Genomic DNA, 23,865 nt, shown 5'->3' on the forward strand with positions numbered 1-23,865 from the left:
CAAAGAACCAGATTTTGGTTTTGTTGATTTTCTCTACTGATTTCCTGTTTTCATTTCATTGACTTCTGCTCTAATTTTTATTATTTCTTTTCTTTTGCTTACTTTGAATTTAATTTGTTCTTTTTCTGGTTTCCTAAGGTGGAAACCTTAGACGATTGATTTCAGGTCTTTCTTCTTTTCTAATGTATGCGTATAATGCTATAAATTTCCCTCTAAGCACTGCTGCCAGCACACTCAGCAAGCACATTCTCTTTCAAGGAGCATTTCCAGAATCCCACAAGTTTTGATAAGTCGTATTCTCATTTTCATTTAGTTCAAAATATTTTTAAATTTCTCTTGAAATTTCTTCTTTGACCTATGTGTTATTTAGTAGTATGCTGTTTAATCTCCAAGTATTTTGGGATTTTCCAGCTCTATCTCTGTTACTGATTTTCTAGTTTGATTCCATTTTGGTCTGAGAGCAGGCATAATGTGATTTCTCTTATTTTAAATTTGTTAAGGTATATTTTTTGGCCCAGAATTTGCTCTGTCTTGGGGGATGTTACATGTGAGCTTGTGGAGAATGTGTATTCTGCTGTTTGGGGGTGATGTAGTCTACAGATGTCAATTACATCCCTTTGATTGTTGGTATTGTTGAGTTCAACTATGTCATTGCTGACTTTCTGCCTGCTAGATCTGTCCATTTCTGATTAGAGGGGTGTTGAGGTCTCTAACTATGATAGTGGAGTCATCTATTTGTCCTTGTTATTCAATTATTTTTTGCCTTATGTAGTTTGATGCTCTTTTGTTAGGATCATACACGTTAAGAATTGTTATGTCTTTTTGGAGAACTAACCCCTTTATCATTATATAATGCCCTTCTTTTTTTTTTTTTTTTTTCAATGCCCTTCTTTTCCCTGATAACTTTTCTTGCTTTGGAGTCTGCTCTGTCTGAAATTAGCATAGCTACTCTTGCTTTCTTTTGATCAGTGTTAGCATGGTATATTTTTCTGCATTCATTTACTTTTAATCTATAACCACATTCTCTTTTAAGGAGCACTTCCAGGGCTTCCCTGGTGGCGCAGTGGGTGAGAGTCCGCCTGCCGATGCAGGGGACGCAGGTTCGTGCCCCGGTCCGGGAAGATCCCACATGCCGCGGAGCGGCTGGGCCCGTGAGCCATGGCTGCTGAGCCTGCGCGTCCGGAGCCTGTGCTCCACAATGGGAGAGGCCACAACAGTGAGAGGCCTGCGTACCGCAAAAAAAACAAACAAACTAACAAAAAACAAGCACTTCCAGAAGTCCCAAACAACATTTCCACTTATGTCTCATTGCTAGAATGTGGCTACAGCAATTTCTTTCTTTTTAATAAAATATTGTTTTAAAAACATTTAAAATGTTCTTTTATTAAAATAATAATTATTAATATTTATAATTATGATATAATTGTAAATATTATAATTAATATTTATAATATTAATGAGGTACAATTTCCCGTAAGATTTGCCCACTTTAAGGGTACAAAATTCAATGATTTTTAGTAAATTTACAGAGATTTGCAACAATTACTACAATCTAGCTTTAGAATTTTCTATCATCCCAGAAAGTTCCCTCATGCCCATGCGTAGTCAATTCCTATTACCCTCTCCCTTTTTAATAACCTCCCTGGAAATACCATATAACATTACCAGTTTATTTCAAGGGCCAGATATTAGTCACATGGTGATGTTGGTTTCAAAGGAGCCTGGGAAATGTGTGACAGGTTTTTTTTTTAAATCTGGCTCCATTGCTAAAGTAAAAGGAGCGAGTGGATGATGGGTTGTTAACTAACCATCTGTATCACAGATAGATGGTGTTATACTCTCCATTTCAGAGATGAAGAAACCAGAGCTTAATGAGTTAAGAAATTTAGCCAAGGAAAACTTTCAGTCTTAAACCTTCTAGTCGAAATTTTCCTTCAAACCAGAAAAAGATCACATTTTTTTTATACTAGGAGTTTAGCTTGAGGCCCACCTGTTTGAGCCATGGAATACTATAAGTTCAATGGTCACTCATTAGCAGTCTTTCTGATATCCATATTAGATTCTCAGAAATACAAAAAGCCAACTATTTTAATTCACCAATATTATTGTCATTCCCTCAGACTTGACTATCCTTCAACTACTTCTTTTTTTTAATTGAAGTATAGTTGATTTACAATGTTGTGTTAATTTTTGTTGTACAGCAAAGTGATTCAGTTATACATAAATATACATTCTTTTTTATATTCTTTTCCATTATGGTTTATCTTGGGATATTGAATGTAATTCCCTGTGCTATACAGTAGGACCTTGTTGTTTACTCATTTTATATAATAGTTTGCATTTGCTAACCCCAAACTCCCAGTCTGTCCCTCCCCTACCCTTTCGACTACTTCTTAATCTAGCTAACCCCTCACTAACCCTTAAAACCCAGTTCAGGCATCACCTCCAGGAAGTCTTCCCTGACTTGCCTTCTCAGGGTATTGTCTTGTGCTTTCCTGATCACATGCCACAGAACATAGCCTACTCTAGTTATAAATTTGCTTGTCCATCTCCCTAGATTGAGGTTTGTCCTTAAGGTCAGGAATACTGCCCTAGATGACCTTTTTTTCCCAGGGCCTAGTGCAGGGCCTGGCACCCAACAGGTCCTCAGTCAATACTTAGAAGATGAATGAGGGAGTCGTTGCAGTGTGTCCAGCACTCTGCTTCAGTTATTTGCTATTGCCAATGTTACTGACTGTTTTGTAAACTTTTTCTTTCAATACCTATCAAGATTCTACTGAAACCTTTGAAGAAATTGCACTGAATTTTTGAGCCAATTTTTGTTGATGTCTTTTTCGTTTCCCCCACAGGAAGGAAAAAGAGGAGAGGGAAAGCGAATGGAAACAGAAGTTGAACTACTCTTCCTTCTCACCATCAAGCCCTGATGAATGCTATTCCCTGGAACTAGGAAGCCCCTACAAAATCTCTGATATTTCTACTACCAGGTAGAACAACAACAGGAGAAAAAGAAAATTGGGGCCAAACACTGAGAAATAGAAATAACTATTCCCAGGATAGGGGAAGGATTCCACTGTAGTTTTTCCTAGGCTGAGTGAAAAGCAGGAGTGGGGAGATTTTTGCTTAGGTCACTACTTTTAGTCATGCTAACAATATTAAATTATAATATAATAATCATGGCTACCATTAACTAACTGTTCACTCTGTACCAAGCACTAAGGTAAACACTATACAAACATGACCTCATTTTAACCTTCATAACAGTCCTATGAGGTAGAGATTATCCAGTGCATTTTATACAGCAACAAGCCCAGATTTGGAGAGGTTTCAAAAGTTCCCTGCAGCAGACCCTGGGTAAATAACAGTAGATAAGACACAGTCCCTATTCTCAAGGGGCTCACAGTCTGATAGAGAAGGCAGATATATCAACAAATAAATACCATAAGTTCCAGAAGTGCTGTTAGACAAAGGAGACAAAGAATGCAATGGCCTTGGAGCCATGCAGACACATTTTATAGAAGTGGCGTCCCTTGACCTGAGTCTGGAAAAGATAAGGTGTTTGTAAGGCAGGAGGAGGTGGATGAGGCAAGGGGTTGGCATTCTCAGTAGATGGAGCAGCAGAGGCAAAGGCTCAGAGGCAGGAAGTAATGTGGCAGGAGGTCAAGAAAGTGTGTGAGGGGCTCCAGGAGAGGTGAGCCTGGAGAAGATTCCTGGACAAATCATGAAGGGATTTTATTTTCTAAGTCGTGGGGAGCCACGAAAGATATTAAACAGGGAACCACGTGGCCATATTTGGATTTTTAAAGTCCTGATGGCAGATGGTGGTCTCCATGAAGGGAGTATGTATGTACTTTGAGGGATTCGCAAAGTCTCCGGCAAACATTTACCTCTACGTGAAACCCTGACTATACCACTTGATCAGTAGTCCCCAAGCTTTCTTGATCTTGTATCTTTCTTAGTAAAACATTTATGAGAACTCAGCCCCTAATAATATATTAATTATTCAGTAATAATATATATAGTTCTATGCTAATATAATATGTATACTATAATATAATACATATAGAAAATAGAAATTAAAAAGAATGAGATAAAAATATATAAATAGAAGTTCCAATATCTTCTCCTATAATGGATCCATTGTGGATCCATCTATGGGTGGGGATGACTACTCTGGATGAACCCCAAGTAAAAATTAACCAGGTAAGGGAGTTACCTTTTAGTTTCCCCCACAGGAGAAGATGAAGCAGTAGAAGGAGCTTTGACTCTAAAAAGATCTGGGGTTTGCCCTGCCCCCTCTGTGACTGCCCTGCCCCCTCTGTGACTTTCAGTTAAGTTACCTAAATTCTCCAGGCCTGTTTCCTTGGCCATGAAAAACGTGGAAGTTTGTTAATATGTAAATAAGCTAACCCATATAAAGAGTCTGGCATAGAACTTGTCAATAATTAATAGGCAATATATTATTGTTCTCATAAGCTTCTTACATTCCTTAATCCAGGAAGCCTTCGAGCATGCTTGAGAGCACTGGTCTGCCCCAGCCCAGAAAGACTCCCTGGTCTTCTAAGCCCTGGACCAGCTGGGTTCTCATCTCTTAGGGCAGTCCTTACCCTGTGCTTACCCATCATGCGGGACTGAAATGTCGAACTTCCAGAAAATATACAAGTTCTTATTCATAGGGAAGAGCCTCCAAAGTCTAATAGTTTCACATTCAGATGGGTCACAGCCTGTGTCCAAAAATGTCCCCCTAGACACCTCTTTCAGAGAGCATTAAGGACTGGTGACCCCAGACTTTTAGGAGCCTGAGGAAGAGCAGACCTGCTCTTCCTGTTACAAACACTGGAAGGGAAATTGAAGGGAAGATTTCCCTGGCCCTGTGATAGGTGTATTCCATCGGTTATCTTATTGAAGTCTCAGAACAGTCCTGTGAGGTAAATTTTATTTTTCTTGTTTTTTTTTTAATATTTATTTATATTTGGCTGTGTGGGGTCTTAGTTGTGGCACACGGGATCTTTCATTGTGGCGCGTGGGCTCTCTAGTTGTCCAGGTGGGCTCCAGAGCGCGTGGGCCCTGTAGTTGTGGTGCACGGGGTCAGTAGTTGTGGCACGTGGGCTTAGTTGCCCCGTGGCATGTGGGATCCTAGTTCCCCGACCAGGGGTCGAACCCACGTTCCCTGCATTGGAAGGCAGATTCTTAACCAAAAATAGGAAAGTCCCCCTATTTTTCTTGTTTTTCAAAGGAGGCAACTAAGACTCACTTGAGTTAAGGCCCCATGGGTCTCTTTCAAAAATCCATATCTCATCAGGCTACTCCTTTGCTTAAAACCTGCAGTTTCTTCTCAACCCCTAAGGATCCTAGGGATAAAATCCAAACTCTTAGACTCGAGGCCTTCATGAGGTGGCCCTGCCCACCTCCCCTCTCTCCTCTGTCTTCACCCACCACTCCCAAACACCTTTCAAGCCACATTGAGCCCCTGCAGCTGCATTAAGAGGCCAAGTTCTTCCAGCCTCCAGGCCATGCTTGGCACAAGCTTCTTCCTCTGCAGGAAAATTTCCCCTCCTACCCCTGGCCTCCTTCCCCAGCCAGCTCCTCCTGCTTCTTCAAAGTCAGTGCAAATAATGACTCCTCCAGGAAGCTTTCCCTGACACACACACAGAAGATCAGGGTTCAGCACTTCTCCTCAAAACTCTCAGACCTTCCATACCATGAAAACTTGCTGAGCCCAAAGCAGTGCAAGGAACTACATTGGAACATTCTGGACTGGGAGGTTTGGGGCAGACCCATTTTTGAGAAAGCATCCAGCAGGTGTTTCGCATAGTTTCTGCGCTAGAATAGAGGACGAAGCCAGCTTCAAGTGCACTTGCACTGAAGAGTAAAGGATCAGATGCTGACATACTCGGCATTTCCCTGAGTTCAGAGCCTTGATTCTCCTGTCTTTCGGGGACAGGACAACTAGAAGTCATGGTGCTCTTTGCAGAAGCCTATAAAAATATTACCAAATTATTTTGGTAATAAAGGACTATTGACTAAGATAAAATATGAATCTTTAGATAGCTGCCAAGTTATCTTAAAATAACATAACACATAATATGTTAAGAAATCACAACTAACTTTTCTCTTAATTATAACTTTTACTTACTCATTTGTTTTTATCACCTTGAGTACGCAACACAGTTGTGTTTGCCAGGTCCTTATTCTCTCCTAAGCATGATACGTGTATTATTTAATTCTCACAGCACTTCTGTGAGATATGGGATGTTGTTATCCTCATTTTACAACTGAGGAAACTGAGGCTTAGAGAGGTTAGTGACTGGCTCAGGTGCTCACATTTGGTAAGCAGTGGAGCCAGGATTTGAAACCAGTAGTCAGACTCCAGGGCCTGGGCTACAGCCTAACAAGGCTTAAGAGGTAAACTTGGGACTTCCCTGGTGGTCCAGTGCGTAAGACTCCACGCTCCCAGTGCAGGGGGCTGGGGTTTGATCCCTGGTCGGGGCACTAGATCCCACATGCATGCCGCAACTAAGGGTTTGCATGCTGCAACTAATAAGTTTGCATGCTGCAAGTAATAAGTTCGCATGCCACAACTAAGACCCGGCGCAGCCAAAATAAATAAATAATAAATAAATAAAGATTAAAAAAGAGGTAAACTTAATATGAAGAAAGTTTTATCAATTCATTTTTTCCTTTGATTAGAGAAACAGTCACTGATATTGGAGTATAGCAGCATGGTTTGCACCCCATTGGTTTAGGCTATGGAATCTCCAGGTTAAGAGGGGCTTTTAATACTATTATTTTTGACATCCATTTTAGAATTTAGAATGGAAGAGGAAACAACCAATTCAGTTCATTTTAACAAGTATTCACTGCTCTTTCCTCTTCCTTGAACATACTTTGGCCACTTTTTCATCTGGCTAGATCCTATCTGACCCTTAAAGCCCACTCAGATGTTGTCACTTCCAGGAAATCTCCCCAGACTGCCCTAGTGACTGCCTATTTTGTACTCCACCAAATATGTCCTACTGTAGTCATAGAGTTGTCTGTCTCCCTCTCTGTACTGTAAGTCTCCCAAGGGCCTTTTATCATTAAGCATTGAGTCTTCTGCACCTGTTCCTGTGGCTGGCACATAGTAGGGATTCAGCAAATTCTTTTTTTTTGGCCATGTCATGCAGCTTGCGGGATCTTAGTTCCCCGACCAGGCATTGAACCTGGGCCCCTGGCAGTGAGAGTGCGGAGTCCTAAGCACCGGACCACGGGGGAATTCCCGGGATTCAGCAAATTCTTGATGAGGGAATTAATGATTACCTAATGTGTGTTTAGCATTCTGCTCCAGTTAATTGCTTATAGAAAAAAATAACTTATTACATTTTAGAACTTTGTCTGTCTATACTCAAAGTTAGGAATAAAGCCTCTTAAAAATCACACTTGTTAAATTTTTGTTTTTATTTTAATTAAAGTAATACATATTCATCCTTTAAGAATCAAATAGAGAGGCAACTCTGGGGCCAGACCACCTGGGTTTTAATCCTAGCTCCACAACCTACTAGCTGTGTAAGCTTGATCAATCATTTAACTGCTCTGCATCTCAGTTTTTTAATCTGTAGAATGGGGATGATAATATTACGTATAGCATAAGGTTGTTATGAGGATTAAATTGGTTAACATTTGTAAAGAAAGCACTTAGAACAGTGTGTGATGCAAAGTAATATATAAGGCACATTAAATTAACTGATTGAATTAACTAATGGAAAGCATAATATAAGGCTTATTAAATTAACTAATTAATAGTTCTACAAAGCTTGTTACAAAAAATTGCACTCCTCCGGACCCCCTTTCCCATTCCCCAGCAACACTTTCCACTTTCGTAACTGATTGTTTTGGTATTTGTTTTCCTCCATATGTCTAAATACCGTGGTGCTCTGGCTCCTTGATTTTTTTAGTGTTAGGCATTATCTATTGAATTCACACTAGGAGAAGTGAGGACTGGGCTCTCTCTCACTTGCACACACTTCCGCTCTCCCATCCTCCCAATGTGTCTCTGTTGTGATTCTGGTTGGATCATTAATCAGCATTATTATACTAGCAACAGCACTGCCATGAGCTACAGGGTATACTTTGGTTATTTTTATTTCTTGCAAAACTTTTTGCTATCCCTGGAACTAAGTCTCTTTTTCAATCTACCTGTTTTCTTTCTTTCTTTTTTTTTTTATGTACTCATCTCAGTTTATCTCCAAATTTTCCCATGGTTGTATAAGTCTCCCAGTATATTCAGACACTTTACATAATCTATCAATTCCACCTTCATTTCCCAGCCTTCTGATCTGCTTCACTCTAAGTGGTTGATTTCCAGGCTGTTTATATAATCCTGGGGATTCCTTTCTTCATTCTCTTGATCACACTGGTTTTTTAATCTGTTTCTGTTTGTATCTTTATGGTTCATCCACAGAAAGGTCATCAAGAAGTCAAAACCAATGCAGAAAAAGTAGTCTTCCTTATCCTCTCACCTTCCAGCTCACCTGCATGAATCCTTATCCAAGAATCAGAAGGACTTTTTGGATGAAGCCTGCACATGTTGTTGGATTTAATCTAAAATAGAAACAACAAAACAAACAAATAAAAAATAATACTGTAATACATTTAGTCATTCGTAGTCATCCATGGGACAAAGAATATTAAAGTCCTCTCCTACCCTGGACCAAAGTCAGGATTTAAACTGACATAAAGTCACCTCATTCATTCATGCATTTGCTTACTAATTCTTTCATTCACTTGTTTATTAATAACAACACTATGGAGTATATATTAGTATGTATTATATGTATTATATAACAGTAATCATAGGAGACATCATTTATTGACTACTTACTACGTGCTAAGTACTCTAAATCCTTTTCAAACATTATCTCAGATTAACCCTCCTATCCCCTTCTCTCCCAAGGTGGGTGTTGTTACCTCCATTTCTCCTAGGAGGACACTGGGGCTTGGAGAGGTTGAGGAAGCATTCACTAGGTATCTATCCTATACCATGCTTGCACATACCAGGTCCTGTTGATACAGAGATGAATAAAGACATAGTCCCTGGGCTTCCCTGGTGGCACAGTGGTTGAGAGTCCGCCTGCCGATGCAGGGGACACGGGTTCGTGCCCCGGTCCGGGAAGATCCCACATGCCGCGGAGCGGCTGGGCCCGTGAGCCATGGCCGCTGAGCCTGCGCGTCCGGAGCCTGTGCTCCGCAACGGGAGAGGCCACAACAGTGAGAGGCCCGCGTACCGCAAAAAAAAAAAAAAAAAAGACATAGTCCCTGACCTTAAGGAGCACACAGTCTGGAAGAGGGGGAGGATGTGTAAACCAATAAATGCTTTAATGCTGTGCTAGAGGTTTGTGTGGAATCCAAGAAAAACCAAGTCCAGAGAGTCTTCACTGAGGCTCAGAGGTACAGGGGCCAGTGTGTAGAAGGACCTGCAGTTTGGCTGAGGGGCTTGGCCTTTATCATTTGGGCCTTTGGGCACAAGGGAGTAACCTGCTCTGTGTTAGAACAGTCTGCCCAACCCAGCCAAGAGGGAAAAAATCAAGCAAACCGCTGTTTGCCTGAACCAAGAAGCAATCAAGTATATTCTTGGGACCTATGATGTCCCCCACAGATAAACATCTTCACTTGAACCTGAGTGTAATTCTAGGTGACCCTCTTGGAGAACATTACCCAGGTAAAGGGATGAAAGAAGGGTAAAAGGGAAGAGCTCAAGCTTTGGCCCCAGGAAATTCAGGGCTTTGAATCCCTGCTCTGCTTCATTGTAGATATATGACCTTAGGCCTAGTAGCTTTTGTGACTTGACTTCTGAACTTGTTTTCTTGAATGCAGAAAGGGAATGCCTGCCTAGGAAGGTAGTGCTGTTGTGATGGTTAAACGAGATAATTTATGCAAAGTTCCTGGCTTAGCATGTTTCACTTGGTAATTGCTACCAGCTGTTGTTGTTATTGTTGTTACCATTGCTGTTAAAAGGTGTACTCTTCTCCTGAAACCAGGACATGCTGAGCATGGAAACCAGGATATGTCTTTCAGGATACTCCTTTTTACAGCTTGGGTCCAGGACCATCCCTGCTCAGACCCCTTCCAGAAATTACTGAGGACTCATAACCATAGGCTTCTCAGGAAGTTCAAGATGAAAAGATCTGTCTCTGTTCTTTGTAAGTATTAGAAGGGAAAATTATGGTGAAGAATTCTTTGCCCTTTATAAGTGGGGGGTGGAGAGAGGGTAGAGTGTCAAAGGGAACTAACATTTAAGAAGCATTAACTGTGATGTGGGATAAAGCAAATGAGTAATTGTGTAATACCCCAGTTCTGTCATTCCTACTGTGGCTGAGAACCAGTATTCTCAGCATGGAAGTAAGGAAATTCAGATGTTAAACTAGAAGAAATGAAGTTAAAATCCTATAGTCCTGATTTTGAATTGATTATGAATTGAGAATATATTTTATCTTTAAAAACAAACAAATAGTTGCTAAAGAGGGGAGGAGAGGAGAGGATGGAAGGGAATACAAAGAGGCCCAAGAAAACTTTGGGGCATGGTGGTTCTGTTCACTATCTTCATTGTGGTGAAGGGTTCACAGGTTCACACACCATATACAGGCTTTAAATATTTAAATATGTTCAGTTTCTTGTATGTCATTTATACCTCCTTAAAGCTTTAAAACAACACCAAACAGACAAACAACAAAAGAAACCTATTAACTCTGTCTATTGAAATGCCCTAGAAATAAAGACTGACCAACTAGCAATGACCTGGACTGTGATTTTGAAATACAGTTTGCACTAAAAGGGATACAGGGATCCTTGAAGAAGTGTCTGGTTCCAGATCTAGGGCAGGAAAATAATGAAATGAACATGGAACATCTTGTCATACTAGACAGCAAGGAAGCTACCAAAGATGAGAGACCTGTCAGAAAGACTGAGTAGCCAAATTAGAGAGAATCCCATTGGCTTAAGATGGGACAGTTTAAGCATAATAATAATAATAGCCATGGATTGAAGCACGTCAAACGTGTTTTCACCTATACGTTCATATCATTACTTTAAAAAAATTAACTGGTCACCACTGAAGTATACTAGGGAACCAATTCATTATTTTGAAAACTAGCAAATAAAACGAATCAGCGTTTATCATGCCATTCCCATATGAACTGTATTAGCAGGTAAGCAAACAAGAGATGAGGGGAAGTTTCTCTTCTAGAAATATTCCACCTAATTAAAATATCACCATTTTGCAAACCCTAATGAATTAATGGATCTAGGTTGCTGCTTACATCCCCGAAAGATAAAAAGCCATTAAATGCCTCTTGATGGTACACCACAATACCACCTATGAAATAGTCTTTACCAAATAATCAAATCTGGGTCTGATCTAGACTCCAGCTGCAACTATCATAATAGGAAATACAAAGGACAGAGAAGCATGTTAACACCAAGGGGATGCAATCAGCAAAATCTAGGCTATGGAAAACTCCAGAGCAAATGACTCCATCTTTTTTTTTTAAACAAATAAGTTGCAAAGGAAAAAAAGAGGGAAATCTATAGATTAAGAGAGGCCTAAAAAGCATCAATAAATTGCAACAGGGGGCTTCCCTGGTGGCGCAGTGGTTGAGAGTCCGCCTGCCGATGCAGGGGACACGGGTTCGTGCCCCGGTCCGGGAAGATCCCACATGCCGCGGAGCGGCTGGGCCCGTGAGCCATGGCCGCTGAGCCTGCGCGTCTGGAGCCTGTGCTCCACAATGGGAGAGGCCACAACAGTGAGAGGCCTGCGTACCTCAAAAAAATAAATAAATAAATAAATTGCAACATGCAGACATTTTTTGGATCCCAGTTGATCCGAGCTTTAAAAAATATATGGCATTTATGAGACAATTGGGTTTTTGAATGCTGCCTGGATATTTGATATTAAAAATTATTTTGGGGGTGTGATAATGGTGTTAACGTTTATGTTTTTGAAAAGAGTCCTTATCTTTTAGAGATACATACTGAAATGCTTACAGAAGAAATTATATGACATGTAGAATTTGCTTCAAAATAATATGAAAGGGAGGAAGTGGATGGAGGTATAAGTGAAACAAGACTGGCCATGTGTTGAAAATTGCTGAAGTTGGGTGATGGGGATATTATAACATTTTACTTAAAAACATTAAAGGCATTACTGGGGACTAGGTACTTTAAAGCGTATTTTTACAGATTATTTTGTCTTCTCTTATAGCCCTGTAAATGATGTACAATTTTCTCTATTTTCAAACTGAGGCCTTTCTTGATTGAAGCTACCATTGCCCCTGTCTTGGACTTCTACAGTGTTCTACTAGGTATTCTCCTTGCCCTCTCTCTTGCCCCCTCCAATCCATTTTCCACACAGCAGCCCAAATACTTCATGTATCTTAACCCATTAATTCTCACAACTCAGTGCAAATACTATTCTTGGTTTTCACATGAGGAAACTGAAGCACAAAGAGGTTTAAATAAATTTTCCCAAGACCACATAGCTTGTAAATGGCTGAATTGTACTTACTGTAAGTCTGGCATAGTTGCCATGCCTATGTGTACTTATATCATACTTCTATAAATGGAAAATGAAATCACATATGCATGTACAAGATCTGTCATATACTGGTCTAGCATATTAATAGGCTGAGAGCCTGAACACTGGAGCCAGACTGTGAACCTTAGGCAAGTTACTTAACCTTGTGGTGCCCCAGTTCCATCATCTGTAAACAGAGATAATAATAGTTCCTACCTCATGGTATCTTTGTGTGAAGTAGATGTGTTCATCTGTGGAAAGAAGTTAAGTGATGTGTTAGCTATCCACAAACGTTACCTTTGGCATCTGAGAGTTCCTTTCTCCCTGGTACCTTTTACTCCAGCAGAACCACTTGCAGCTCCCTAAATAAGCCTCTGTGTTCCCTCTGCCTTTCCCACCCTGCCCAGCTGGCAAATCCTCACTTATCCTTTCAGCCCCAAATTAAGGGTCACCACCTCTGTGAGGATCCCCCAGGGAGAGGTCTACTTGGTTCCCAACTGTGTGTACAATCCCTCTTATCTCACCATGTGTGTCATTATCTGTTTCTGTATCTCTTCCCTATAGTAGACTCATCCCTCCTTGAGAGTAGAGACCTGTCTTTCTCTCCATATCCAGCAGACAGCTGGGTCCCACAGTGTTTAATGAACGTTGGTTAAATAAACGGTCATGAGCATGCCTCTCTGGGTAACTGCATGCCAAAGTCAGAAGTTTTTCAAATTTGGAAATAAATCTAAATAAATGAGAAAAGCCTCAAATGACTGATATGTATGTATGTATATGTATATGTATATACGCTACTGCAATTGCCTATAAACTTATCTATAGCCCACACTAGGGTTTGTATCTTGTTTGTTGTTGAATCCCTGGCAACAAACACCTAGTACAGTGTCTGACAAATAGTAGGGTCAATACACATTTTAAAAAATAAATGTGCTTAACGGGAGGTATACCCAATGAAATTCTGTTTTTGTAATGACCCTTCATTCTTTAGTTCTGTACTAAAGCATTTCTCACATTTGAGCTCTTGAAACCAAGACTATGCATCCATAGGCACCAGTTTGAAGCTACCTAACTGTACATGGTGGAGTTATATGCCTCTATTTGATTATAAGTGGTTGTCCACAGAGGGGCAGTAAAGTGTAATGGTTTAAAATTCAGGTCACCTGTAATTCCACTGCCTGTTTTTTATTTCTTAGAATATCATTAAATGACACACCTTTTTAAAAAATTTGTAGAGACCTCGTAGACTCGCTGAAGGATTTGAGAAATTGGGAAAGCTAATTGACACAATTACTAATTGGTTACTAATTGACACAAAAGCTTTGGTTTGCCGTGCTCTGTATCTAGGATAGGAAAGTAGCATTTTGCCATGCAGGATTTTTCTCTAATACAGTCATTCTTATAAGTCTTTTACGGCTTCTGAGTTTTGTGTCATACTTGAAAAGACTTTTCTTACTCTGAGATAGTAAAAAATTTCCCCATGTTTTCTTCTAGTACTTTTATTATTTTATTCAGATTTAATTTCTTGATCCATCTGGAATTTATTTTGGTATAAGGTATGAAGTATGGTTACAATTTTATTTTTCTTCCAGATGACTACCTAGTTTGTTCCAACACCATTCACTGAATTCATCTCCCCACTGATTTGAAATGCCACCTTCATCATATTCCGAAGTTTTGTAAGGTATTAAAGACTAGTGTTTTTTTGGTTTGGGTCCTGATTTAAGTGGAAAGGTCTTCAAGTGTACTTTTGAACTACCCCAGGGTTTTGGATTTTTTTTTTTTTAATTTTAAAGTTGTATATTACCATCAATATCCTATCCAAACGAAATTTTTATACTTACTTCACGAATTTGTCATTACCGAGCTCGCTTCAGTTTCTTTAAGTGTACTGCACACAACCTTCAAGTATTATGAACATTTCTCTCTCCCAGCTGTCACTACACCAAACTACATATGTTATATTTCCCTAAATCATCTCGCTGTGCTCTTTGCAGCTCTTCTGTACAGTTGATGTCTCCATCTAACAAGTTGCTCAGAAGTTACTATAATTGTTTTAGGTGAGGCCCAAAGAGAAAGCCTATCGTCACTATCCAGTTCGTGTCAAAAATGGGCATTAATTTCCATTTAACATGGACAGGCTGTGTTTCCAGAAAGTAACAGAGTTTGAAGAACTATGGTAGCTATTTGTTGGTTCTTTAAACAATCCACCTGGGGGGAAGGGGAATGTCCTACAAACGGAATTTTTGTGGGAATTTTTTGTGGGAATTTTTTGCTATTTATTCCAGCAGAAAAAGGTTCAGACACTGAAGAAAAAGGGTCGCCCTGTACTAGGTCTTGAACCCAAAGAACTGTTTGCACAGATATTCTTCCAAGATACATCGCAGCCTCCACCTCAACAGATGCTCTTTCAAATGTTTCATGACTCTCCTCAACAGTCAGTTTCCATTTAAGGGGAGGAGGATGACGCTGCCAGAGATGGCTGTGCTGGCATGAAGGCTGGCCTAAAATTTCTATTTAAAAGCTGGATCAAAATATGTTTGGCTTCTGTTGTCTATTTCAAATTTCAAGTTAAGACGAAGAAAAATTACGCTCCATCGTGAATGGGCCTTGGGTGCCTCACTCACAGACTAGAGTGGCAAATGGTAAGAGAGCCACAGAGAAAGGAGAGAAAGTAGGAACGCGGACTGAGGTATTAGGTACAGACTGTGAAGCCAGATATGAAAAACTTGGAGTGAAAAGAAAAGCCTTGAGCAGGGGGAAAGACCCCCATATTCGACCTCCTAACCCGAGGATCCTGATTAAGATAAGCATTCTGCATGTCACCTGTCACCGCGTCAGCCACCTCCGCCCAGCACCCCTCCCCCGCCGCATGGCCTTCCACCTCCTGACCCCTTTCCGCTGGCCTCTCTTCATGTCAGAACACGCCCCACCTAAGGGCCTTCATTCTCACAGCTGCCTGTCTTCACCTCAGCGCCCACCTCAGTACCCGCTAATTCGATGCGTCTCCTCAGTGTCCCCACCTCAGTCCTCTCCCTGACCTCAGCATCTCTCTCCGCTCTAGAGACGCCCCAGCCTCCCCTCCGACCAAAGCCCCTCTCCTCAGCACACTCCCTCCACCTGAGCGCCCCGCCTCACCCCAGCGCGCCACCCTCAGAGGCTCCTTTTGCTGCTCCAAGGTGCTCCCGGCCCTCCCGCCACCCCGCCCCCTCGTCCTCCGCCCCGCTCCGGGTTCCGCCCCTCGCTCTTCGCTCCGCCCACGGTGGGCCCGCCCCTCCGTCCGGGTCCCGCCCACTCCAGCCGCTCGCCCGAACTAGTCTTTTGGCGCCAAACCTCTCTGTCAGCGATAGGACGCCCGTCTCCGCGTTCTGGTTCTGAGGCAGAATCCCTGAGGACTGGAAGGCCCGGGCGGGGGGCGGAAGGGATTCAGATACCTTGAAAACCCCTGGGAGACTGTGGGTACGAGTGGAGTTGGTGGCAAAAAGGGAAGGCGGGTGAAGAATCTGAGCGGAAACTCAGGGTTTCCTTTCTTTGGTCATTGTCGTTGCTGGGCCCTGGGCTGGTGGCTTCGTGCGTCCCGTCCCCAACCCAGCCCCCGGAGGGAATCTCAGTGCTCTCGAGGGATCTCCAGCATCCTTATGTTAAACCACGTCGGACCTAAGTCTTGAGGAGACCTCCTCGGCCTTCTTATGAGGGAGTCAGGTGTCAGGAAAACGGCTGTGGTGGGGGGAGGCGGTGAGGGTGATCTGGACCGCGCTCCCCGCGATGAGGGACAGCTTCTGGTGCCTTAAGCCGAGGTGTCCGGGAGCCCTACCTTGGATTCAGTGTTCACCCCGTCAATTGCTATTTGAGATAGATGGAGAACAATCTTTTTGTTTATCAGGGAGAAAAGAAAGGACAGTCACTGTGGAATTTGGGGTTATCACACATATGATTAGCTATCTGACTGAGGGACCGTACTCCAGAAGATTCCATCTCCACTGTCTCCTCGTTTGCCTCGGATACTTTGCTGTTCAGAGGTACTAGGTGGTAGCGACCATACCTCTACCTTAGCAGTTTGTTCCCCTTCTGGGCCGGGCCCCAACCCGAATTCGGTGTTAAGCAAAGAGATGGAATAGACCAAGAAAACTGATTACTTGGACCACGTTTTCTAATGAAAACAGTCAGACCTTGTAGCTTCCTGAGATCTTAAAACAACTGCTACAGTGTTAAATCAAAGACTCTCTATCTGCTTATTGGCCCTAATATTTTATCATGTTTAAATATTGGGTATCTGCCATAATTTTAAATCTTAAAAAAAATACATCATGAAACTAGGAAATACTATAAACAAAATACATCTAATGTTTTATTAAACAAAAATATATATGTTACAAGACAGCCCATTCATAATTCCCAAGCAGGAAGTCATCCCTCATATATGAGAAAATATATATATATCTTTTTTTGGAGGATAGACTAAGTTCTAGGTGCCAGGGAGAATACAAGGAAGATTGACTTAAGGCCAAGGTTCTTAGAGTGTTGTTAACCAACATGAAAGTTTAATAACAATATGGAATTCTAATATTCTACTTCTAAATAACATTCCAAGGCAACAAAAAAGATATTATTAGTCATGATTAATTGTGCTATAGGGAACTGAAAGATGATACAAAGTGGCCAGTTTTGAGGAAAGAGAAAAGAAACTAAGTCCCCATCCCCACATACACACACCAACAAAAGACGTAATGCCACAGGCTTGGAGAAAGAAGATAGGCCAGCCCAGTTTTTCCAAACTAAATATTTTTCTAATTGTCCTTCTGGTCCTTGATATCTGAAATGAAATCAAGAAGGTCTATGGGCAAAGGATTTTGTACTATATGATCTATGACTACTTCTTAATATTTCTTATTTTTCCAGAATTGATTATTTTTCTGCTGTTCACCTTTCAATATGAAGGAGGATCAAGTTGTGCTGGAAGAACCAGGATTCCAAGATGAAGAAGTATGGCTAGAATGTTGAAAGATATGTAGACACTCAGTCATTCTACAAAAATGAAGTTCCTTCTCTGTTAACTACTATTTTTAGAAACTGAGATTAGAAATAAAACATAGTTCTGGAGAGAGGCAATATTACAAATATGTAACAACTTGTTTGGCAAGGGGTGCTAAGATTAGCTACTTAGCAGCTGGCATGAAAGTATTTTAATAATTTAATGAGTGGTATGGCCATACTGGTACCAATGCTTACTGGTACCGAATAGCAGAGGAAGGAGTGCACGGTCTGGTGGGGAAGAAGATTGAGAAAACATATTTAAAAATAGATTGTGCTGTTCCACTCTTTTGGATTAAGGTCTTAAAATTTTGGAGAGGCCATGGGACTTCTCTGGTGGTCCAGTGGTTAGGACTCCGTGTGTCCATTACAGGGGACTCGGGTTCGATCCCTGCGTCGGGGAACTAAGATCACAGGTGCCTGTTGGGCTTCGCGTTGCTTTCAGTGTTGGCACTTCTTTTAAGTATGTAACAATGTGTTTGAAAAAGCATTATTGATCCTACCTCAGTCTGTCTAGAGAAGTGGAACTTGAGGCATTTTGGAGTGACTCATAATACTGAATTAACTCTTTAAAATATGTGAAACAGTTGGATATGAAGAATCAACCCTCCTTTTTTTCTGTTCCATGTCCTTTAGGAATCTTTGTTTCAAGACATTGACCTGATACAAAAACATGGAATTGTAAGTATTTTTTCAATGCTGTGTGAAATTGTCCATTTTAGAGTTTCTTGGTCTTGACTTTATTGGCATTTGGGACTGGGTAATTCTTTGTTTTGGGAGACTGTCCTGTGCATTCTAGGGTGTTTAGCAGCATCCCTGACTCCTAACCACTCACTATATGCCAGTAGCAACTCTCTAGTTGTGACAACCAAAAATTTCTCCAGATATTGTCAAGTGTCCCCAGGGGGCAAAATTGCCCCCAGTTGAGAACCACTGGTCCAGCTGGAGGCATTCAGAGCTATCTACTGTTTTCATCAACAGAAAATTCACCTTCTGTGTCATGTGATTAAATGACGTTGACAGAAATCAAGACTTTAAGTAACTAGCTAGATGAATTTCAGTAGCAATCAGTTGGCAGTGAAACTTCTCTGACATTACCCTTTGAAGCCCTCACATTTAATCTTTTTCAGTTGAATTTAGAAAATTGTAGCAAGAGAAAATCCTGGTCTTTTGGTTATGTAGTTATTTGCATTCTCCAAAGGTAAAGAAAAAAATCTTAAAAAAATTTTAAAGAACATTTTGGTAATGAAGTTCTGTAGAAGGAAGGAGCTGAACTGAGGGGGTTGAACGTGTGATAAATTTGTTAGCTTTCCTACCAACAGACTTCTCTTTTGAATTCCTTGTTACATTGCCATGGTCTCACTAACATTCTTGGGAAATCAGGGCACAGCCAGAACATTTGGCATCATGCTGGGTATGTTCTACTCAGATATTTCCAGAACATTTGGCTACATGGTGGGTGGGTTCCACCTGGCCGCTTGTATAAAATTGGCATCATGATGGAAGTAGATGGACACAAAAGCACATGACATAGTATGGGAGCCTTTCAGGCTGGCATTTTCTCAATCTGCTGCACCCATTCTTTTACTTACAGAATGTGGCTGACATTAAGAAACTGAAGTCAGTAGGCATCTGTACCATCAAAGGGATACAAATGACAACAAGAAGAGCGCTATGCAATGTCAAAGGGCTCTCAGAAGCAAAAGTGGACAAGATTAAAGAGGCAGCCAACAAGCTTATTGTAAGCAAAATCCATTCTTTGTTGTTTTAGCTTAGAAGGGCCCTGTGAGTCTCTGTAGCCTTTCTCATTATGTACACTAGAAACTATTGTGAGAACTCTGAGTTCCTGTAGATCACAAGATATATGCCCCATGTTAACTTTTCATCATGTCGGTTTCAAAGCAATTAATTTCTGAAAGAATGAGACGGGGGTTAAGAGACCTGGAAAACTATGAAGGTAATTATTTTTTACCAAAACTTTTCATTTTGTCTCCCTTTACATTACGTTTTTTCCCTTTCTATGTCTCTGCCTTTCCTTCGCCTTTTCTTTTCTTTTCTTTTTTTTTTTTTGGCCATACCACGTGACTTGCAGGATCCTAGTTCCGGGCCCAGGGATTGAACCTGGGCCCCCAGGCAGTGAGAGCACCAAGTCCTAGCAACTGGACTGCCAGGGAATTCCCTCCTTTTCATATTTTTTATCTTCCTCCTCCTTATTTTTGTCTTATCTCCTCAAACATTGTATCTATGGCTGTTGTGAAGTGCTCAGCAACAAAGAAGTTGCTCTCTCCTGCTATAGGCATTTGATAAGAGAGCATTGCATTTGAAAACGACAGCAGTGGCTGGGTCTACATGTGTGCAGTTAAGATAGATATGACCAAGAATGTGCTCACTGAGGCACCTGAGCTTAAAGCTAAGTGAAACCTATACCTTCTAGCTGGGCCCACAGAACACAAGAGACCTATGCAGCTGAGAGGCTCCAAGCAAAAACACACGCCTTTGACCCAAGGTTTTGTGTAGAGCTTTTGGGGGCCACTGGAAGCACCAGCTCTGGAAATAAGAATATGCAGAAAGACAAAGTCTCCCTCTTTGCAGAAGAGCAGGCTTCTTCATTTCTACATGTGTATGTGAGGCTCCCATTCCCACCAAGTCCTAGAAAGTCTCTTTACTGACAGCCATCCAGTTTCCTTCCCCAGAGGCAGTTGAGGCATGAGAGTGATGCAATGTGGTCCTGAGCTTGGAGAGGACCCAAGTGAACTGCTCTGAACACAGCTCAGTTGCTTTACCTTCTGAGTACTCTTGGGCAGTATACCTGCAAGTCAGTTCCATAACTGCCAGGGTATCTAATGAAGCCCTAGAGCAGCACCCAGGGTTTGGGAAACTGCTACTTTATAGCTCCTAGGCATTAGTCTTCTTTTCTTTGGAAAATAATTCTATTACCAAAGAAAAGAACCTCTCTCCTTCTCATGTACATACTAATGCACCAAGAGTCTTATCCTTTCTTAACTAAAGCTATTTATTCTGAAAGAAAGAGAAAACGATTGAGACATAGAGGGAGAGACAGAGACAGACAGAGACAGTTAACTTCACAGTACAGTGGTATATATCAGAATCATCTGGAGTGGCTTGTAAAGAACACAGAGGCCCAGGCTCATTGAATTGGGATTAGGCATGGGCTTTTCCCCCACTTCAAGTTCTCTGAAGTTTGAGAACCACTGTCATAGTATAAAACAACAAAGAGGGGAATGCATTAGACCACATCAGGACCTATTTTCACTAGTTATAACACTGCATCAGCTGTAGCTCATTAATTCAACCAATATGTAGTATATCTAACGTGAAAAATATTGTATCATGAATATTGAAAACTGAAATTCCTGTGCTCCTTCCAACTTCTAGAGCTGGGGGAGATGATGCTATTGAATGAAATCAACTGAATCATTTAGTAAAGTACCATTCTACTTTATGCCATAAATATATCTCATTTAATCCTTACAACTCACCTATGAAAGAGACACTATTATCCCCGTTTGACCCAAAAGAGGAAGCCAAAATACAGCAAGATTAAGTAGTTTACCTGACATCACACAGCTAATAAGTATTAGAGACATATTTTGAACCTTGGTAGGGTGACTCAAGAGCCTGTGTTCTTTCTTTTTTTTTAATTTTTTCTTTTTTTTATTGTGGTAAAATACACATAACATAAAATTTACCATCTTAATCATTTTTAGGTATACAGTTCAGTGGTATTAAATACATTCACATTGTTGTTGCAGCCATTACCACCATCCCTTCCCCATAACTGCTTTTTTTTAAAAATTTTATTTTATCTTTTTTTTTTTTTCTGGAATATCTTTTTCTTCTGTGTAACCTCCTCTTCTGGTTTAGGAACAATCTGTTCTTTTTCATTAAGGATCATTCAGTATGGCAGGGAGAGCTCATGTATGGGTTGATCCGACCATAAGCTCTGTAAGTCCTGCGCCACATCTTGGGGGCTTTGTTCACCTGGATGTGCTCAATGACCAGAGAATCTACATCTAAGTCCTTAAGTTCAGCATTACTCTCTGCATTTTTGAGCATGTGCAGTAAAAATTCAGCACTCTTTTTGGGCCACCAACCCTGAGCCCAGCCCCACTGTTTTGCCTGGGCACACCTACCAGCTCCACCATTGTAAAGTCGGAATGGCACACATTGCTTCTTTTTTTTTTTTTTTTTGCGGTACGCGGGCCTCTCACTGTTGTGGCCTCACCCGCTGCAGAGCACAGGCTCCGGACGCGCAGGCTCAGCGGCCATAGCTCACGAGCCCAACCGCTCCGCGGCATGTGGGATCTTCCCGGACCGGGACACGAACCCATGTCCTCTGCCTCGGCAGGCGGACTCTCAACCACTGCGCCACCAGGGAAGCCCCACATTGCTTCTTTAAAGTGACATCCTTCAGATACTTGGTGGCTTTTCAGATATGCATACCCTTAATGGCCTGGGCAGTTTCACGAGTGTTCTTAAAGTGAACACGAAGATTTGAATCTCTTGATTTGCATGATTTCGTGGGGTTTTCTGGGTCAAGTGAATAGTGAACCATTTTTAGAGGTCACCTGGAAGTGAGCAAGAATAATTCTGTCAACATATATTTACAGTAACTCATATAGTTTATATATGTACTAAACGCTGCCGGCAGCTACTCAGAGAGTTGTTGTTTTCACGATTAATCCAAAGGTGTCCTAAGAAATGCCATCATTGCAGTCTTTTTAAAAAATTTAATTTAATTAATCTATTTTTTTCTATTCTTTTTCAAATTCTTTTCCCATTTAGGTTATTACAGAATATTGAGCAGAGTTCCCTGTGTTATACAGTAGGTCTTTGTTGGTTATCTATTTGAAGATAAGAGCCTATGTTCTTAAGCATGATCTTGTGCTGCCTTCAAAGACAAATCAACTGTAGCTTATATTAAATGATGACCCTGGTAATCAAGTGTATAGCTTTTGGTGGGATTTGAAATGAAAACCATCATCTTATACCCTTTTTGAACTTTTTCTTTTGTCTTTCTGTAGGAACCAGGATTCCTGACCGCATTTGAGTATAGTGAGAAGAGGAAGATGGTTTTCCGTATCACCACTGGGAGCCAGGAATTTGAGTATGTATCTCATATTTTTTATAACCACTAAGCATAATCTTTGGAATACCATATTTCTTTACCTCTATCCAGGTTGTTATTTTGACTATAAGTAGCAGAAATAGCTTCTTATTTTGCAGAAGTTTTTTTTTTTTCTCAAAAGGCAACTGAAGCAAATAAATTCCAGACTGCTTGTAAAAACAGGATTAAATTTCTTACAAGAAATTCAGACCCAAAATATAAGTAGTTTCTAAATCAGCCTACATTAATCTATAAACCATTTTAAAAAATTAGTTTAACTTTTCATTTCCCTTTTCTTCTCCACTGATGAAGGAAATTCCATTTCACTTTTGGTTTTACTTAAAAATCAGTTGTTAGAGTGAATATTTTAGAAGAAATAATGCAGTGTTGGTTTTGCTCTTCAGCCTCAGCAGTTTTAACTTCCCTTTTTATTTATTATCTTATGATTCCTGAGACATAGTCATCATCTTCCCAATGGAAGTTGACTAGAATGTGGTTTTTTTTCTCTACCTTAGTAGGCAGAGTTACTGTTTCATAAGTCAGAGCAGTGGCCAAGATCAATTTGAACAAAAGCAGTATTTCTTCAAAGTATTCCTCAAAACACTGACCTCACAAAAAACTGCAAGAAAAAAAGAGTTCATAGTCAAATATGCCTCCACTTGAATGTTTGCTAGGCAGCTCAGACTTCACAGGTCTGAAACCAAACTTCTGATCTTTGCCCCAGATCTGCCCCTCCTAAAATCTCCCTCATCCGGAGCTCTTTTTGATCCTCAGATCTGAAACCTTAGTGTCATCCTTAGCACCTCTTTTCCCCTCTCACACCCTAACTCTAATCTATTAACAAGTCCTGTCTGCTCTACCTTCAAATATATTTAGTCAGAACAAACCAACCGGGCTTCCCTGATGGCTCAGTGGTTAAGAATCCACCTGCCAATGCAGGGGACACAGGTTTGTGCCCTGGTCTGGGAAGATCCCACATGCCGCGGAGCAACTAAGCCCGTGTGCCACAACTATTGAGCCTGTGCTCTAGAGCCCGCGAGCTACAACTACTGAGCCCACATGCCACAGCTACTGAAGCCCGCACACCTATGACCCGTGCTCCACAACAAGAGAAGCCACTGCAATGAGAAGACCTCTCACTGCAGCGAAGAGTAACCCCCGC

General features: G+C 41.0%; 2 protein-coding genes and 1 non-coding gene across 3 annotated transcripts in view; 2 read left to right on the forward strand and 1 right to left on the reverse strand.

The window, feature by feature from the left end:
• Positions 1-8,569, forward strand: part of FAM227A (family with sequence similarity 227 member A) — an 85,528-nt gene extending 76,959 nt beyond the window's left edge. The window contains exons 16-17 of the mRNA XM_032645435.1: positions 2,850-2,984; positions 8,438-8,569. Of these exons, the coding sequence (XP_032501326.1) occupies positions 2,850-2,984; positions 8,438-8,477 (175 nt within the window). The 3' untranslated portion in view covers positions 8,478-8,569. The remainder of the gene's footprint in view (positions 1-2,849; positions 2,985-8,437) is intronic.
• A 1,536-nt stretch (positions 8,570-10,105) lies between these two features.
• DMC1 (DNA meiotic recombinase 1) overlaps positions 10,106-23,865 on the forward strand; it is a 46,128-nt gene continuing 32,368 nt past the window's right edge. Inside the window, exons 1-5 of the mRNA XM_032645596.1 lie at positions 10,106-10,175; positions 17,444-17,527; positions 18,212-18,256; positions 19,170-19,316; positions 22,621-22,703. Coding sequence (XP_032501487.1) covers positions 17,477-17,527; positions 18,212-18,256; positions 19,170-19,316; positions 22,621-22,703 — 326 coding nt within the window. The 5' untranslated portion in view covers positions 10,106-10,175; positions 17,444-17,476. The remainder of the gene's footprint in view (positions 10,176-17,443; positions 17,528-18,211; positions 18,257-19,169; positions 19,317-22,620; positions 22,704-23,865) is intronic.
• On the reverse strand, positions 22,247-22,312 carry LOC116761391. The gene has a single exon (XR_004351964.1). It is a non-coding gene; the product is annotated as a small nucleolar RNA SNORD58 (small nucleolar RNA).

The sequence above is a fragment of the Phocoena sinus genome, chromosome 10 (assembly GCF_008692025.1).
Source record: "Phocoena sinus isolate mPhoSin1 chromosome 10, mPhoSin1.pri, whole genome shotgun sequence".
Taxonomy (NCBI): Eukaryota; Metazoa; Chordata; class Mammalia; order Artiodactyla; family Phocoenidae; genus Phocoena; species Phocoena sinus.